Source organism: Mizuhopecten yessoensis, unplaced genomic scaffold (assembly GCF_002113885.1).
Source record: "Mizuhopecten yessoensis strain PY_sf001 unplaced genomic scaffold, ASM211388v2 scaffold8991, whole genome shotgun sequence".
NCBI classification, from domain to species: Eukaryota; Metazoa; Mollusca; class Bivalvia; order Pectinida; family Pectinidae; genus Mizuhopecten; species Mizuhopecten yessoensis.
Genome location: NW_018407824.1, coordinates 832,416 through 845,635, shown reverse-complemented (window position 1 = coordinate 845,635; position 13,220 = coordinate 832,416). Strand labels below are relative to the sequence as shown.

At 35.8% G+C, this 13,220-nt stretch overlaps 1 protein-coding gene across 1 annotated transcript; it reads right to left on the bottom strand.

Moving 5' to 3' along the window:
* Positions 1-223: 223 nt before the first annotated feature.
* On the bottom strand, positions 224-12,507 carry LOC110457009 (sorting nexin-19-like). Its single transcript, XM_021508094.1, has 10 exons — positions 10,539-12,507; positions 9,879-10,011; positions 8,750-8,847; positions 8,400-8,525; positions 7,740-7,907; positions 6,143-6,650; positions 5,741-5,897; positions 4,920-5,104; positions 3,815-3,902; positions 224-2,569 (listed from the first exon to the last, which is right to left on the bottom strand). The coding sequence occupies exons 1-10, from the start codon at positions 12,333-12,335 to the stop codon at positions 2,479-2,481; spliced, it is 3,351 nt and encodes a 1,116-aa protein (XP_021363769.1). The 5' UTR covers positions 12,336-12,507; the 3' UTR covers positions 224-2,478.
* Between the last annotated feature and the right edge of the window lie 713 nt (positions 12,508-13,220).

Here is a 13,220-nt window from a genome sequence, read left to right as displayed (position 1 = left end):
CAAAAGGTATTTCTATAGTGTGAGTTTATTCTTATTGTCTAAAACTTAATGCATAGTCGTCGCACGCGCCATTTTTTAGAAACGTAATCAAATCACTGACATTTGAGTTTGAATTTCGTTTTCTTGTGCTATTTGAACTCAAAAACAAATCATCTGTAGGCAAAAAATGGTGCATGGCTATCTATTCTAAGATTACATCATTGTTATAACTGATTTGCTGACACATTTATTGATTTATAAGTATTTTTGCAAAAAGTGATCCAATTTTGGTACTGATCTGATTTGGGTACTGCCACCTTATACACCCAAACACTTTTCCAGAATTTATAATCGGAACTTTTTGAACCTCAAAAGAGATATTATTTTCATACATTTACATAGTTTCATTCCTAATGCAAATAGCCTGCCAACATAAACAATAAATATTTAGATTAAAAAATGTTGCACACATACCCGATACTAGTAAAATGTACTCGCATAAATATGATGATTGGTAGTGTTGCAAATTACAAATGATTCCTAGTATTTAATTTCACACTTATGAACTAACTGTAGCATTACCTATCACTTTTAACTCTAGCTGCTTTACATAATGAAATATAAAAACCAGAATGGTACTACAGATGATAGCTCTGTATGTTAGGTATGGTATACTGTAGGGGTGACTGTAACACTTTGTGTTCGGTGGGTAAGGCAGCAGTAGTTGGTAGGCAAGGCAGTGATACATTTCTAGTTACTACACCAACACGAAATTACACAAAAATCATTAATGGTATCAATGTCTATTTACCCGGTATGTAGATACAAGGTTTGAATACAGATCATGAAGATGTTAATTCAGCTGATATGGGAGACACTAATGAGTTTGTAGTATATCTATGGTAATGGATACATCTGTGAAATAGAGTTAGGAATAGTTCTACCAGTGTAATCCCTTTGTAAATGTGTGAGAGTATTGACTGTTTGTGTACTGGACAGTGTTAGGATCAGCTAGATTATCTCCCCTTATCCACACTGACGTGCAGTGGACCGTGGAGCCTGTGACAATCAAACTATTGCAGACAATAACCACATTCCCCGCAATCACAGTAAAGTGGCATCAGGGCCAATATTTCAGTTCAGAAAAGACATCAATGGAATCTAATTACAGGTTTAGTTTAATTTCCCTGAATAGGAAGATTGCTTTCACTGTTTGTCATTTGAGCAAAACAATTAAGATTCAGCACCTGTTTCAACAAATCTGATATCGATTTTCTCAGCCATATTGATTTGATAAACTTCAAAGTAACCAACTTAAAAATATTGGAAAATATTTCTATCACAAACCGGACTTGGACAGAGATAACAGTGAAAGTCTAGTCAATAATTGGATTACTTTGTCAGTGAACTATCTGTAACAAGCATACAAGTACTTGTATGATGATATCATAATCTAAGATTGTATCAATCAAAAGGGAATGCTTTTAATGGGAAATATAGACATATCTCTGCATCTATCTTCATCAAAAATAAGCATAAGAACAATATATATAGATATAGACATATGCACATGAAATAGAACTTGGTTCCTAATAAAATTGGTCACATGACAAAACCCTGTTAATAAGAAATGTAAATAATGAAAAGGCAAGAAGTGTTTTACTATAACTGTGAGTAATGTTTCCACTTAATTATAGCTGCTAAATTGCCTGGCATTTGGTCATTTTATGATTTAATAATTTTACAATGCTAGGTCTTTTTAAGCACTTTTTTAAATCTAAGAAGACCCTGTACAATAATTTAAAACCCATAGAGCTTGATAATTGAAAAAGAAACATACCCAAATCAACAAGGCCGTGTTTTCCCTAGCACAACTGCTTGTAGTAAAACCTATATACATGTATTTATAAATACTTATACTGGAATGACACTGAGAGTACATGTTTAAATAAATATGTAAAGGATTTTTTACATGAGAACTACATACATTATGTATCGCCATGAACACTTAAGTATCCATATGTACAACACACGTTAAATCATGTTTCTTTCTACCTGTAAAATTTCTTGTTTCTCAATAAAAATGTTTTAAATTCATTTTGAAGTATCTTGTGAACCCAAAGTTAAATAGGGTCCAAAAAAATCAATGATGTCTATAGCATGACATTTAAATTTGATGATGTCAAAATGGAATCTTACCCTTATTGATGGAATGGTTCAATTATCTACCCAAATTTATCTCAAGACATCATTAATACTAGTAAATAGTGAAAACACTACCATAAGTTTTTAAAACTATGTAACATCCCTTACACGCTTACTTAAGTACCTCCAAGATAAAATACATGTTTGATAGATTTACAACACTTCTAGATTTAAGTTATTTGTATAATGATAGGGCAGTTTACCCACAAAACATTTTTACATTTCAAATCTATTTAAATTATATTGCACTTTCCCATGAAACACGTATCTATTGATTTTTGTCATTGATATTTGTCATTTTAACAGATTTTCCTGGTATTCTGTCAAGGAAGTCTCGGGAAACAGCTTTTCAATGAGATGATCAAGGAGTGTACACATAAAATTCCTGAAAAGAACAGAAGAATAAAGTGTAAACATTGTGCTCATTGAAATGTTTAATAGTATTTGTACCAGTCATGCATACATATTTACTAATGCTAGGTTCCCAATGTCGTGCGATCCTTTACGAACTCCAGGATTGGCCTTTCAAAGCTGATCGTGGAATTTCTCTGAAATTTCAGGTTTGGATACGAGGTGATGCAAGTCGATATGTTCTGATATGATTTGTTGCGCTCAGTTGCTATCTGGTCACGATCTGTCACTGCCGGATCTTCCGTTCAGATACGATCACATACATTCCGATATGATTGTTTCGATCAAGATCACGATTGGGTCTCGATCTGAACGATCATCGTGATAAGGTTCCCTGAATTGGGATGGCCTGGTACGTGCAGATACGTTCCGATACGTTAATCACGAACCGATAATAGGATACGATTGTGGTTGCGACGCCTTTCACCCTGAAAGGCGTTTGCTGTACAGGACCACATTTTTCATGAGGAACTCAATGATTTCCTCCTTTTAATGTTCAGAGAAGACAGTGACTGTTTTTTTCTCTCTTTGCTTTCTAGGAGGGGTAGCTGTCATCAGTCATCTGGTATATATTTGGGTACAAGAACTTATAACAGATCGTGAGTTCGTGTAAAAACGTAACTACTCGTATCTACTCGCATCTTCTTGTATCAACTACTATCTGCTCATTAGTCATTCGTGTCAGGTCTTGAGCAATGGGACCCGACAGAGTGTGACGAATCCTGGGAGATCGCAACACATCTCAACAGAGCGTGGTGTTTGTCTTGTCTAAGATCGATCCCTATCACCACGATTTGGAAGCAGGATTAGAAGTGATCTGTCGCGCTTTGTTACGATGTAATATGATCTGATACGATGATCCCAATTGACAATTGATCATGTTGATCGTAGAACAACTTTGAAATGTTCAAAAAGTTTCTACGATTAACAAGATTGCCACCAATGACCTCAAGATCTGATAGGATCACCATGATTAGTCTACGATTGTGACCAAGATTTCAATCGTGCTGTGAATCGTGATAGTGGGAACCTTAGAGCATAAGGTATAACATCAAAGCAAAAATATGTATGTTCACATCAGCGTATCATTTTTATACTGATAATAGTGAACAGCATCCCTTAAACCACTGAAATATTAATACAAGTCCCTGGGTTCCCCCCTCCCACACTAACCCCTGAACATGTGATCTAAGGTTTCAAAGGCTCCTGGACATGTTACCTGTTCAGTTTCTGGTGTTCCATAGACTCTATGATCTCGTCCATACTGAATTGGTAATCCTCCGATCCTACAAGCTGTTTCAGAATGTCTGCAACAAACAAAACTCACACTCTGAACATTTGTAGTTTACCATACATTCACCTGTGGTATTAAACTTCAATCAGTTAAAATTCTTTGCTGATGTTTAAGTGAATGTAACTGCATACTTAATAACAATACAGTGAATGCTGGTTACTTAATTTTTGTGTTTCAACAAGTCTTCAAAATATCTCAAAATTTGACTGCTTATGAGTACCAGGTAATTATAAACGCTAATATAAAACTCCTTATTGGGAGATGACTTCTTTAATTGGTCTAACTGGTCAACAAGACCATGTACTAATTTACATTCTAACACAATTTGTTTGCAACACATGTTTTGATTGGATACAGACCATGTTCTAATCTGCGATAGAATCATGATCAATGGTGTTAAGCTCCACCCATCGCACTTAACGGTAAGCCACACCCCATTTCTAACCAAAACTAAATGGTGTCAAGCTCGTCTCTTCATGAAATTCAACACTCTGCTACATTTATTATTGATGACTCATCCACAATTTTGTCGATACGCACAGATTTGCATGCATACTGACATGGAAATGGAAAATTTGGCAATGTTAATCTAAGTGTGTCATAAACTTTGGTAACAGGACATTCATGAACAATCCAAATATTCTGGTTGTCAACATACAGATCAAGTGCTTGGCAGTATGGGCAGGGCCAAATGACCTGACTTTTGAAAGCTTCTTTCTGATTGGTCAGTCCGCTTCAGAATGGCATGTCACCAGCACAGGTCACAAAGTACTTTACTACATACTTGTAGCAAGGTAAATACAATGTTTCCAAACATATTAGCGTAGTTTAATGCGGATAGTACATTGTTTTGTGTGTCTATACTGGCAACTAGAACATGAAATTTGGTTTAAACTCTCAACCTATTGGTCTCAAGTTCAAACCAAATTTCATGTTCTAATCGCCATCATAGCCACTCAAAACAACATATCATCCCCAAATTAGACATGTTACAAAATTGCTTCTCTTTGTAAAAAGTACATGAAATCACCTGGAAAGAACTCTGCCAAGCACCTCCTAGCCTGCTCCTTGGTGGCTGCTTTCTGTTTGTCAGTTTTGACCATCCTTCCCTCCATGGACAACTGTCCATTGGGCCAGAGCGTTTCACGAAGCTTTCTGATGTAGAACACGCACATCTTCTCAGATGTCAGGGTATCCAACTCCATCATCAGAAACCTAAAGGATGTCATAAATTACACCAAAAGTCTAGAGGATGTCAAAGATTACGACAAAAATCTAGAGGATGTCAAAGATTATGACAAAAATCTAGAGGATGTCAAAGATTACAACAAAAATCTAGAGGATGTCAAAGATTACAACAAAAATCTAGAGGATGTCAAAGATTACAACAAAAATCTAGAGGATGTCAAAGATTACGACAAAAATCTAGAGGATGTCATAAATTACACCAAAAGTCTAGAGAATGTCAAAGATTACGACAAAAATCTAGAGGATGTCAAAGATTATGACAAAAATCTAGAGGATGTCAAAGATTATGACAAAAATCTAGAGGATGTCAAAGATTATGACAAAAATCTAGAGGATGTCAAAGATTATGACAAAAATCTAGAGGATGTCAAAGATTACAACAAAAAATCTTTGTATAAGACATAAGGTTAACTGATACTGGTGAAGGAAAATCTTTTGGAAATCCAAGATTCGCCTGTTCAAGTTTATTATATAACATACCGGTATATGAAGTTAAAGGAACAAAAAAGTAAAAATCCTTTTATTGAGTAGTCTGATTGACCACTTAAGTATACCTGTGAAAGGCAGTACATTTGTACAAGCCAGGTGTTTAGCTAGTCTGACCTGTGAAGGGCAGTACCAGCCAGGTGTTTAGTTAGACTGACCACTCTATCTCTGGTCACCCAGCAGTCCCGACTCTGTAAAGCCTGTATGGCCAGGTCAATGACAGCTTCAGCCAAAGCAATCTCATCTGTACAGTCGGTCTTACTAGGATGGCCATCTAAAATTGAAAAGGTACAAGTTACCTCTCTCACATCCAGTAAATTTCACTTAATTCACAGGTCTAGTAAGAGCAAACAAGTACATTTCAGGTGTCTATTGTTTTGACTACCATAAAGCATGTACGACTTGTTTAATCAAACATTGTTGAAAGAATTCTTGATCCTTAACCCCATTAAAGTTTATCAAGAGCTCACAACAAAATCTGTGTATTTGGTCCGACCTAACTTCCACAGTACTACCTACCTGTGAATCCTTCTCCACTTGCTGGGTTGGACTCTGTTGAGGGGTCCACTTTCTCATCCACACAGTTCAGGCTGTCAGTCACAGTGTGTTTGGTGTCAGTTTGAACATCTGCTATTATTAATTTATCTTTCAGTGATAAAGTAGGTGTTTCTACTCCAGGAGAAGATACTATTTCCTCATCAGGACTAGAATATCCACCCGTTGTGATCTCCATTTCCTCTGTGACTTCACAAACAGAACTATCTGGTGATGATGTTGTGGGCGATTCATGGTTCAGCTGTTCACTCACATCACTAATAATGAGGTCAGCAGTGGGCATGGCTACAGCCTTTGTAGTGATGAGGTCAGCAGTGGGCATGGCTATGCCCTTCACAGCCTTTGTGCCTTCAACACCATCCAGTTTGGTGTGATCCTCATATACTGGTGTGGTGGGAATTTCAATGTCTGGACAATCAGTATCGCCATGCTTTCTCATGTAATGGTTCAACTTTCCATGGAAGTTTGAAACCTAAGTAAATGAAATTGTTTTAGGACATAAAAAAGAGGATACCGTATTCTAAATCAACTGGCATTATTAATCATCAAATATTACATGATTTTATTTGTAACTTCATTTTTTTTTTATATATATTTGCATTGCTAAATAAACAATTGTTAATTGAACCAGACACTGTTATGTATTCTACAATCTACAATGGTAGATGCAGGTTTGCATCAGCTGCATGTTCACCAATTACTCTGTAATATTTGGTTCTAACAGTAAATGTTTTGGCCGATCAGAATCATGAACAAATTAAAGCTGACTCAGTTAATCAGCTATGATATAACCACAGCCATCTTGAATCTAGATTCCTGAAACTTAAAAGTTAGTCATTTGTCCTGAAATATACAACTCAAACATTATTTCCACTAAGCAATGTCAGTCCTATAAAACCCCAGTTATTTTCCTTAATGTTTCTGCCAATCAAATCAGGTTGGCTGTTTGTAGATATTTCGGAAGGAATTCAAATTTGGTCTTGGTGATTTAATATATACAAAAGCCATATGTGCCACTCCTACAATGTACATGATATGAACCAAGTCAGCCACATAGAACTCTCAACCAACTCAACCAATCAGAGGCCACAGCAGCCATCTTGAAATCCTGAAAATTAAAAGTTGGTCACTTGATCTGAAGTATTTAGCACAAAGTATGAACAATGGCTCAATAAATTCAAATTATAGTCCTATTATGGCTATTATGTCCAATCATATACTGCAGTGGAACAAGTAACTAATAGGAGCTTAAAAAGTTGGATTTGGTAATTTAATGTACAGTATATACCCCAACACATTATGTGTCACTCCTAAAAAGTATAAAAAATACAACTCAGCCCAATAGAAGCGAGTTATACTTGTAAATGGTACTAACACAGGCCAAGGCAACCATCTTGAACCTGAAAAGTTGGTCCTTTTATCTAAAGTATACCCCATGTACCATGTTTACAAAGTATGAACAACATCCCCCTCGTTGAACTCAAGTCATACTTTTTTGTATATGAAAAACATTATACTGTTGTTACATTCAACTGTGCAAGTCTCAGGTTGATCTACCAACCTTACTCTCACTGAAATCGACATTGATCAGGTCCAGATCTTTCACTGGCTTTTCTTCATCCTCAGACACGTTATCCTTTTTGCCTGGTAATTTTGGCAACACCTCTTGTGCCTTATTAGAAAGTTCTCCAATCTTATCAAACACATCCGACATGGTTTTCACAAACATCTGCAAATATAACAGAGGAACTAAATCAGATTGTCTTCATCATTTGTTAAGGGTAAATAAAATGGCCACAATTAGGCCAGTTATTATTCTCCAATAGTTTTTTTTAGAAGACATGGAGTTAGCTGTCTTTACTAAATGGTGAACTCACGACATCTCCAAAGCGTATGTATGTATCACTTCTCTTTAAATAGGTTATAGTTTAGCATTAACTGCTTTCAGATGCCATTCATTGCCAATATGAATGCCCACTGCATTACAGTAAAATGACATGAACAGCATTTTAACCATGGTTTCATCGCAGAATAGACTATTTCTTGTACAATAATTTCAAACGAGAGTCAAACAAGATTTTCCACATTGCTCGTTTACTTTCTGATCTCTTTTGTATTAATTCTCACTTTCGGTTCATAATATTATGACCTGAAAACTAGTTCCATTGTTTATATACTGACATTGCAAAGGAAATATAAATAAAGTATAGTGATAACTTACCTTGTCTATTCTTGGTACCGATATTTCTGGAGCCTTCCTCACAAATGCTATATGGCCATCTCCTTCATAGGCTAGGAACTCCTTCAGCTCAAACCCATTACATATATCAAGCTTTTGGATCAATGACTAGAAACAAAATAAAGTTACTTCTTACAACACTTCTTCAATTTTGAAAATAAAGTGTCACTGCAGAATGATTAAAGTTCAAAAGCAAAACATTCAGACAATAAATCACCAATTGATATTATAACACCATACACAGTGTTTAATTTATTCCTGACACAATAAATGGCATGTAATTTAAAATACATGACACTTCAATGGAAATTTATAAAACATTGTTTACTTACCTTTAGGAATGTCTCTAGACTCTTCCTGCGACTCTCAACACTCCTCTTATCCATGTTTCCAAACGGTAGAGAAAGCCATCTCCTTGGCCCCTTCACATCTGTAACAGTTAAAAACAAAAGGTGAATTTCATATAAAGCAACCAATATATATGTAGTTAAGTTTGGATAAATACAGAGAATATCAAGGAAGTTGCCACTTTCCAGGCATTACAATCTTCAGCAAATATCCTACAAACCAGCTAGATCGGGGACATGTTTGAGATTTTTTATCATATGCTCAATCGAAGGATTAACAATATACATCTTTTTTTTCCCACACGATATTTGATGTCATTTTATGGTATTGTTTCATACAACTGACAGTGGGTGACTTTACATGTTACATATGAAAACTTCATCTGATGACTTGTACAATGTACAGATTAGAGTGATTAGGTACAGAATCTGGCCTCGGTTTCACAAAACAACTTTAAGATGGGCTGTGATTTTTCCTATATACAATACAAACAACCTTGTAATTTTGTAATACACTATAGCACAGTTGGGCCAGACAAGTTCTGTTGATCAGATACTTTATAAATCAATTAGTCAGCGAGAATGATTTTACAACAATATGAAGTCCAGGGTCCAGGGTTCGAATCCAGATCTAGCCCCGCTGAATATTTACTCAAAAATAGAAGTTATAATGCCTAGTTAAGGATTTTTGTCATAGTATGTGGAACCTTTAGTTATTAAGATTGTTTAGCCACAAAAAAATAGTGACCTTAAGGAAAGGTCTTAATTTATGAAACAAGGTTACCATGGGTTTCTGTTTTTCAATTTTGATTACACATAAATATGTATAATATATTGTTACTCTACTTTATACATTACACTGTTTTCATTTATTGAAACAGACATTACTTACATATGAACAAGCGAAATAATGTATTACTGTGGTAAACCTTGGCAAGTAGGTTGAATTTGGAACTTTCCTTTTGAAAATTAGTTGAGATATGATATGAGATTGAAGTAATTTTTTACACCTTATACCTGAACTCAAAACAATTAACAATTTAACAAAGTTCTATCAATCAATGGCCTTTATGTGTACTTTACCTAATCAGTATTAACAAGTTTCATCACTTACCCTTTAAACTTTTCCTGTATGCTTCATTATCCTCCAATCGAGCCTGAAGGTTCACAAACTCACGGAATCGTCTTTTTACACTTCTGGTGCGAATCTCCACTGAGTTTGACTCTGTGCTGTACAATGCCTCATACTGAAAAGCATTGTACATTTGCATGAAAATATTTCCAATCAATCCAAGATGTTTTTAATTCATTAATTCTAATGCTTTACATCAAAATCTTTTCAAGTTCACGATAGACCTGCTTAATATTCACAAAGAAGGTATTCAAATCTGATTCTATTAAAGTTCAATTTAAGAACAGAACCTTTGAAATTGAATGAGACCTTGATCGATTCTAAATATTCTAGAGAAAAAAACAGTCTGACAAAAAGGCAAGGTAATGGGATCCATTCATATACTAGACTCAATTTCAGCATGCAACACTCCACTATCCTAAGAGGTAACAAGTCACATGAAAATTTGGACAATTGTAGGTAACAGTGTATCTAAGCTATACCCTAGTGGACAAAAGGGACAGACAGAGTATAAAGCTACAATTATCATGTAATAACTATACTACAGAAGTAACAGTACAAGTGGGGACTTCAATTTCAATAACAAATTAAAGTATACAGCACATTTAATTTTACAGCTAGTCTACAAGTTTAAGTAGCTACCTGTATGTGGTACAATGTGTACTGTGTAGAACTTCTCATTTCCTGTCTCGTCTCTGTATCTGTAATGGCTACATCCACAAACAACATACTGGGTAGTTCTAGCGGTTCCAGCTTTTCAACTTCGATTTCCTCACTGTCCAGGTAAATATGCACTTTTGATGGCATGTCTTCATCATCTGTAGCACTACTCTCTGCACTAAAGTCTTCAGAGTCAGAGATCCCTGATACTGAAACAATACCAAGGTCACTCGGACAACTACGGGCCAATGTAGATTGGCCTTTATCACAGTATAAGGAGTTTCCATGGTCCCCATTTCCTACACTAAGCATGGAGCGTTCCTCTCCATACTCATCTAGTTGGTCTTTTCTCTGATTAGATATATCAGTTCCACACTGAAAATTTTGCAAATCATGTCTGCTTGATGCTGAGCTTGACCTTCTCATGACTATGATATCTGACCTGTGTGAGCGATTCTCGGGTAGATGTTGTTCTGATGAACTGTATCTGTTTTGATCTTGTACATCAGTGTTTTTCTGTTGGTCAGATATGCTTATTTCAACATCTTCCTGAACTGCATTTTGATATGCAGCTACTTTGGCACTTTCAAGATTTCTATCCAACAGGCTTTCTGATATTTCATTGTCATTTACGAAGCATGACACTTTCTCATCAGAGAGTATATTTATAATGCATTCATATAAAAAGTCTGAGTCAGACAGAAGTTCTATCACGGGTAAAAATATATTACATGTAAAAATCTCAACAAAAAGTAGATATGAGGTATTACAAAGGTGGAGATGATCAGAAAGAAGCTGGGACAGCAGAATCTGAACTATTGATCTGAAATATATAATCTCATTTTCCACTCCCCAAACTGCTGAATGATAGGAAAACTTTATCTCAAAGGCATCCTCCACTGAGTTAATTCTGCGTGAGGCATATAGATGTTGATTTGATGACAATCTACGCTGACTCAAGCGTCTTCGAGGTTGAGTTTTATACAATGTGCGAGCTACTTGAAACATGCGGAGGTGCTGCCTATAATGCTGGAGAATGTCTGCAAATAAATTGTAGGTATCAAGGTTTTGGAATCTTTTGCATAATTCAAGAAAGCATGTGTTGATAATGTCATGTGTTTCCTCCACTACAGAATCACTTGCTGAGGAGAATATACTATACCAAGGTCCTACAAAGTCTTTAGAAACAAGACACGAGAATAGCCGCACCTCGTCCGTCCACTTACATGTACCGATTTCTTCTCTAGGCGTCCAATCTTCTTCATGCATATTGTGGTCATACGAGGGTACACGGTTGACTTCCTCTTCCGAACCCATGGGTGCGTCTTTCCCAATAGACATGATAAGTTCTGCATTTTTAACAGTATCCTCGTCATGCTCGTGCGCATCATGAAACTCGTCGTCTGCTTTGCCTTTGGTCTCTTTCGGACCAGGCCCCTGTCCGCTCCTTGAAGTTGATCCAGGTTCATAGTTTATTTTCAATAATTTCACAAGTCGAAAAATATGTTTGAACAATACTTCGTGTTTTGTTACAAAAAGTAAAATAGAAACACCGAATGAAAAATTGGTTTGCACAGACGTCAGAACATGACATGCGACTACTGAGGCGAGGACAGCCAAAACGTAAACAAACACAACTGTCAACAGACGGACATAAAAGATGGAAGCGAATCCAACAAACAAGGAGATTATCACTATCTGTTGGAAAGACGAGAATCTATTATGGTATCCATAAATGTCTTTGATACGTCCCCATGTTTGTACAATCTTTTCATCCATTCTTATGGAAAACAGTAGCAATCCATGTCAAAATAGTTATCATCATAATTTTTGTGAGTGGAGGTCGCCATATTTAATCCCGCAGCAAAATTATCATGTGATCTGTCACATGAAGTTGACAATATGTTATATTAAAGCTGATCAATTCAATACCAAATATAAAGTAAAAATAATGCTTTAGAGCAGTGCTATTTGACCGTATTTCACCAGTGAATGAAATATGGATGCAAATGCGCTTTACCTCAAGAACAATCAAGGGAGATAAATCTCACAGTATAACGTTAGGCCTAACGATTCAATTCTTCTTCACAACGCGTTTTTTTTTTTTTTGGATAAATAACGTTGGTTGGCTAATTTGAAGTTATTCATACACGTATGCGCAAAAAATCCGACCCAAACACAAAGGTAAGTTAATCTTTGTTGGAGGTATTTTTGTTGTTGTTTGTTTTTCTTGACAGATTCATAATTCAAGTTCATTGCTTGTTGTAATTAAGTGGCAACTAATGCGCCCCGACGTAATATGTTATTGTGGATTTTTGAAGCATGAAAATTGTTATCCGAGACGGTTATTGAAAGGAATGAACGAAGTGAATAACATCACTTGTGTCTCATCCAGTGGTTTTCTCATTTCCCCACCAATTTCTGGTTACAAAATGTTATATATATATATATTGCATGGGTCAAAGAAGTAATATAGACGGTAAAATCCCATATAACACTGGATCCTAATGGAGGTATGTCCGTAGGATACGAATTACTTAAAATATTATATGGGGCAAAGAAGTAATTCCAACAGTGTGGACAAGTTTAGGTTGTCAAATTTTCGGAGCGATCCGCTCCTTTTTCAAGACACAGTGAAACAGAACAGTTACATGTACATATACA

What these genes read in the sequence shown, in the direction of transcription:
- LOC110457009 (XM_021508094.1), bottom strand. Translation starts at nt 12,335, where the DNA reads ATGGATGAAAAGATTGTACAAACATGGGGACGTATCAAAGACATTTAT. An exon ending in GTCTAGAGACATTCCTAAAG is followed by an intron (nt 8,526 to 8,749) that starts GTAAGTAAACAA and finishes TTTTGTTTCTAG; the next exon opens with TCATTGATCCAAAAGCTTGA. An exon ending in CGGTACCAAGAATAGACAAG is followed by an intron (nt 7,908 to 8,399) that starts GTAAGTTATCAC and finishes TTATATTTGCAG; the next exon opens with ATGTTTGTGAAAACCATGTC.